Genomic DNA, 6022 nt, shown 5'->3' with positions numbered 1-6022 from the left:
AGTGTCTGAAACGACCTGCTCAGCTTACTGTTTGAACATTTAATTCACTCAACACATGTTGGAGACTTCAGTAATACCCTGATCAAATCTGGCATTTCCTGGGAGAAAAAGAGTTGCTTAGACGCTAAAGAGAAACCAGAACGGGGTAACATTTCCTCTGCAGGGACCGGACAGGGTGATGTCAGGAGCATGATGCGGCATGATCCTCAGGTCCACTGCATCAAACCGGGACGCTCCTATTGGCTGACGGGGATACTGGGATGCTGCGCACTATGCTACGTCATTTGATCAGCAGCAGTTTATCTATCTCGCCGGCCCAGCACTAACACCCCTAGAAATGAGGCAAGTTCTGATTTTGAGAAACACAGCGGCAAGAGACTGAAGACTGGACGCCGGCGAAGTAAAGACAAGACGCTCTCTGCCCGTATCTGCAGCTCATCATGAGGGAAATCGTTCACATCCAGGCTGGGCAGTGTGGAAACCAGATTGGAGCAAAGGTATGAATATTGTGATTTCATTTAGGAAGGGGAACAATTAGCCGGATCATCGCAATTTTAATGCGTGTTATTTTCCAAGATTTTTTTTTTTTGTGCTGAATCATTCAACAGATTCCAGTCTTTACTCAGCATAACTAGTTTAACGTTTTTTGAGCAAGGAAATGAATGAATATATCTTTAAAATCTGAAATATAGATTAATAATAGGTTAATAATGTGCAGTTTGGTCGTTGGGGCTTTGGTCGGGGGGGGACAGGGTGAGCTGTAATATGCATGTCATCGCGTCGCCAAGCAGATGCGCAGTAACTAGAATAAGGCCTGGATCACATGTTTTGTTGTTAAAGGACCTTCAATAATCGAAGCTGATGTTATTGTTTGTGTCATCAGTTCTGGGAGGTGATAAGCGACGAGCATGGCATCGATCCCACTGGTAGCTACCAAGGTGACAGTGACCTGCAGCTGGAGAGGATAAATGTGTACTACAATGAGGCATCAGGTAAAAATAAAATAAAATAAACTAAAATAAAATCCAAAGCCTGTTTTAAATTAGCCAAATATTTACATCTGAATAACTCATCCCTACATAAAGCTTTGTTTACATTGCTCATTAACCTTGCATGGCCCCTGGCTACACTCATTTGAATACCACATGCTCATGTTACTAATTTAACTGCAAGGAGGGAAAGTAGGTCCTGCCATGAGTAGAGGGAAAAATTAGGACAATGAACCTGCTAAAATCTCTCTCTCTCTCTCTACCTCTACCTCTCTCTGTTTCTCTCTAAAGGGAGTACAGGTATCTGCAGTCTCTGTATAGCTGACCTGAACTGGCTGCACCTTGGTCTCATCTCAGTATCAGATTTTATTGGCATGGTGAAGGTCATTCCAAATGCATGCTGTGCTGTTGCTCACAGCTGCTGTGCATGAAGTCAAACAGTACCTGGTGCAATAATCATAAAACACTAATGTAGCTCCAGGATTTCAGCTTTTGGACTGACAAGTCAGTACAGCCTTCAATCTACATATCCTCAGGATTGAAATCCACTCAGCTGCTTTGACTAAAGGAAAAGTCTGCAGAGGAAGCCACATTGCATTATTCACTACAATTGTCTACTCCTATCCAATTTCCTAGCAGCAGGCATTATTAATTAATTGTTTCCATGTTGCATGCTGGCACCGGTGTCACCTATGTGTCACTGCTGCATACAGACTTATCAATTTCTGAAGAGAAAGTTAGATTTTTATGGAGGCGAGTAACATTAAGGATAAGAAAAAAAAGAGCATTAATAGGGGGTGATCACATCTTTGACTGAATAGACTCTGCAGAGATCAGCACTTTGAAAGCGTTGCAGGTCTAGAATAAGCAGTACAGCATGCTGCAGCAGCTTGCTTGCAAAAGCATGACAGACAGGGTGGAGTGAAGTGCAAGAGACAAACGATAGAAGACACTATGCAGTCAACTATCCAGCTTGTTGGACTGGTTGTAGTATCTTTTAAACAATAGGCTATTTATCCTGTTGGAACAATATTCTTACTATGTAGAAAATATTAACTTAAAATAGAGTCAAATCTTTCCCATGGGTCTTTAGAAATGTTCTGACATTATACACTCTGAGACTGTCGGTATCTTACTCCTCCCTTCCATCTATTATGTCTTCCTATTCTTCTATCCTTTGTTTTTACATCCAAAGGCAGCAAATTTGTCCCCCGGGCCATTCTGGTGGACCTGGAGCCAGGAACCATGGACTCAGTTCGCTCTGGTCCATTTGGACAGCTATTCAGGCCTGACAACTTTGTCTTTGGTGAGTGGCCATCACTCAGTCAGAATCAACTGCATATATAACACAGCATGTGTGTATGTCAGCAAGCGCTGACATATCCTATAAAGCTGTGCTTATCACAGTATATTCCAGCACAAAGCCTCTGCAGCCTCTCAGCATTGTGCCAGCAGTGTGATGCATTGTCCATGTGCAGCTGTGTCTGACTGAGACAGCTCTAATCATGACTCAGCGAAAAAAGAAAGAAAAAATCCGCTAGGAGATGCTGATGCAGTGCTGAGCAGAAGTGAGGATACAGGGGCTAAAAACTGCATCACATGATGACTCTCCACTTCTCCTTACCAGCAGACACACAAACACTTTATGAAAATATATATGTAATCAATGTAATTAAGCCTAAACCAAAAATTATAGGTGCCTAGTTATATCTTTTACCATGTCGAAATCTTATAAAAGCTACAAAACAAATGTATATTTAATAATGTCTATGTATATGTTTTATAATGTATAACTCCAAGTGTTTGGTGCTTTCCAATACAGCATGTATTATAAAGAGTTCTGATGAATACGCTGCGAGGAATGGCTTTATTGATGCGTAATAAATAATGTATCAATGCTATATAGTAATAAGACATTTGATACAACAGCATTTGGTTGCCAGGTTGTAAACACAAGGAGCTTGCAGTCATGCTAGTGGTTCGGCAAAGCTGTACTGAGCCGCTGCTTTGAGCTAAATGTCCACATAGTAACACGATAAAGACAGTGTTTCCATACTAAGGTTTAGTAGATGTAATCTTTGACAAAGTACATTTAAGGAGAATGTCTTCCTGTCATTTACTTTCAGGTGCCTGGGTATAAAACAAACTTTTGGTTTTTAATTCAACATGGATGTCTGTGCTCCATTGTAGACCATCCAATAGTTGTTGAGACATTGCATGTAAAATCACATAACCTTGTAGTGTCACCAAATCAAAAGTCAGGGTTCAACAAAGTTATGTTTTTCCAGCATAATCTATCTTTATATTACATCGGACAGGTCAAAGTGGAGCAGGAAATAACTGGGCCAAGGGTCACTACACCGAGGGAGCTGAGCTGGTGGACTCTGTACTGGATGTGGTGAGGAAGGAGTCTGAGAACTGTGATTGCCTCCAGGGCTTTCAGCTCACCCACTCACTGGGTGGAGGTACAGGCTCAGGGATGGGCACACTGCTCATCAGCAAGATCCGTGAGGAGTACCCTGACCGGATCATGAATACCTTCAGCGTCATGCCTTCCCCAAAGGTGTCTGACACTGTGGTGGAGCCCTACAACGCCACTCTCTCTGTTCACCAGCTAGTGGAAAACACAGATGAGACCTTCAGCATTGATAACGAGGCTTTGTACGATATCTGCTTCCGCACACTGAAGCTGACCACGCCCACCTATGGAGACCTCAACCACCTTGTATCAGCTACGATGAGCGGGGTGACCACCTGTCTCCGCTTCCCTGGCCAACTCAATGCTGACCTCCGCAAACTAGCTGTCAACATGGTGCCCTTCCCACGCTTGCACTTCTTCATGCCAGGCTTTGCGCCTCTGACAAGCCGTGGCAGTCAGCAGTATCGTGCCCTCTCTGTGCCAGAGCTAACACAGCAAATGTTCGATGCCAAGAACATGATGGCAGCTTGTGACCCTCGTCATGGACGCTACCTCACTGTGGCAGCCATCTTCCGTGGCCGTATGTCAATGAAGGAGGTGGATGAGCAGATGTTGAGTGTGCAGAACAAGAACAGCAGCTACTTTGTTGAATGGATTCCAAACAATGTCAAGACTGCTGTTTGCGACATCCCTCCCCGTGGTCTCAAGATGTCTGCCACCTTCATTGGCAACAGCACAGCCATCCAGGAGCTGTTCAGGAGGATCTCCGAACAGTTCACGGCCATGTTTCGTCGCAAGGCCTTCCTCCACTGGTACACTGGGGAGGGAATGGATGAGATGGAGTTCACTGAAGCTGAAAGCAACATGAATGACCTGGTGTCTGAGTATCAGCAGTACCAGGATGCAACAGCTGATGAGATGGGGGAATATGAAGAAGATGAAATTGAAGATGAGGAGGAAGCCCGCCATGATGTTCGCCACTGATTATAAAACCTTCATTTGATATCCTCAGTGTTCCAGTCCCTCCAAATAGCAATTGTTGGACAGTGCAGCGAGATCATAAGAAGCACGCTAGAGATGCAGATGTTCAACTACATGTTGCAGTGTGAAGTTCATGATGAAATACAGCTGTTTAGCAAAAACTACACTGCATATAGATACAGCTTATACTAATTAAGGTCATAAGTGGTGTGAGAATTTAAACATATGCGAATACTATAGCGTTTGGTTTTCCAAGTCATGCATTGCCGGTCACAAAGGAAGTACTTGTCCTAAATACAGTTTTGTAATATTTACCTCCAATTGCATTTGCTGTCTCAATTCTCAAATAAAAGGTCCAGTCTCGTCATTACTTGATATCATGTTTTTATTCGATAGTATGACACATGACTGTTTTGGGTCTTGTTATGGGATTATAATTGCAGTGGAGCATGCTGGCTGTGTTATGCACCAGTATACCTTTTTTCTAGATATATTTAGTGTCTTTAAGATGACAGCCTATAAAAATTGGAGCAATAAATACGTAGCACATTAATAAACGTAAGAAAGAAATGACTTAAATAATGTGTGGTTTGAATTTTGTGAAAACATGAAAACAGTAAATTTTGTGAAATCTTGCTCTACTGCGTTACAATGTATATAAAATGCAGACTGTCATGTCCAAGAAACCAGGGATGAACCTATTAACAGTAAAAACTAGTGCTCAAAAAATGCAAAGAAAGTGATATGAGAATTTGAAAGCACACATTAATCACTGTCAGTTTAAGAATGTAATGCACACCACAGTGACATGGTGAAACTTGCTGATATGATGTTTGGCCTCATAACGAGTCACTTATTCATAGAAAGGCTGTAAGACAATGTGTTAGTTTGAAATATGTTGCACGTCTTGCCACTCCCAGTCAATGCGGTAAAAGCAAGAATCTTCTGACTGTTGACGGAACGTCTGCTTTAACATGACTGAACTGCATGACTGCCAAAATGCATTATGCATTTTTTTTTTACCTTGAGATAGAGGGAAGAAATTACACTTTCCAATAGGTCATTACTATCAAATCATGTTTTTGACCGCAGACAAAGCAAATATAAATTTTAAAATATCTTAAAGAAAAGATAAGATGGTAAAGTGAGTGAGGAAAGAAGAAAGCAATCTTTGAAGAGAACTGTGTTATTGGTCCATTACAAGCTGTCAGTCAGTAAATCAGTAAAGCTGAAAAATATTTTGAATTTCAGGTCATGTCACTTTTCAGGTCATTTTTCCTCTTAGATGTCAGACCTGTAGAAAGGTTAATTGACAAAACTGCTCATTGTGGTTTGGAATGCTATGTTTACTTAAAGCCTTTTGGCAGTCAACAGCTTGGAACATCTGGTCTGTGTCCCATTGTGGACTACAACCATCATTCTACAAATCATCACTTCACAAACGAAACTCACCTTGGATGAATGCTTCACCCACAGAGACTTTGATTTAGATAGTTCAATCCTTGTTCGAACTTTGGCTTGAGGGAATTAAATAACAGACTAAATAATTTAGATAGATCAACAAGCAAACCAGGTTAAAAGTTGAAGACAGTTTGAAAGTTATCACCAATAACAGCATGGAGAATGTGTTCCA

The 6022-nt window shown here is 41.7% G+C and overlaps 1 protein-coding gene across 2 annotated transcripts; it reads left to right on the top strand.

Annotated features, from left to right (window-relative positions):
- Positions 1–324: 324 nt before the first annotated feature.
- On the top strand, positions 325–4655 carry LOC113134926 (tubulin beta-2A chain-like). 2 transcript variants are annotated; one of them, XM_026314521.1, is made up of 5 exons: positions 325–497; positions 884–992; positions 1281–1289; positions 2185–2295; positions 3308–4655. In XM_026314521.1, the coding sequence occupies exons 1-5, from the start codon at positions 441–443 to the stop codon at positions 4390–4392; spliced, it is 1371 nt and encodes a 456-aa protein (XP_026170306.1). In that variant the 5' UTR covers positions 325–440; the 3' UTR covers positions 4393–4655. The 2 variants fall into 2 exon arrangements, with proteins under 2 accessions (XP_026170306.1, XP_026170307.1); XM_026314522.1 differs by lacking the exon at positions 1281–1289.
- The last annotated feature ends 1367 nt before the right edge of the window (positions 4656–6022 follow it).

The sequence above is a fragment of the Mastacembelus armatus genome, chromosome 17, assembly GCF_900324485.2.
Source record: "Mastacembelus armatus chromosome 17, fMasArm1.2, whole genome shotgun sequence".
In the NCBI taxonomy this organism is placed as follows: domain Eukaryota; kingdom Metazoa; phylum Chordata; class Actinopteri; order Synbranchiformes; family Mastacembelidae; genus Mastacembelus; species Mastacembelus armatus.
The sequence above is the reverse complement of the archived record's forward strand: the minus strand, read 5'-3'. Positions and strand labels throughout refer to the sequence as shown.

Coding starts and splice junctions, on each gene's coding strand:
- LOC113134926 (XM_026314521.1), top strand. CDS start 441: ATGAGGGAAATCGTTCACATCCAGGCTGGGCAGTGTGGAAACCAGATT. Junction 498..883: donor GAAACCAGATTGGAGCAAAG/GTATGAATATTG, acceptor TTGTGTCATCAG/TTCTGGGAGGTGATAAGCGA. Junction 2,296..3,307: donor GCCTGACAACTTTGTCTTTG/GTGAGTGGCCAT, acceptor TACATCGGACAG/GTCAAAGTGGAGCAGGAAAT.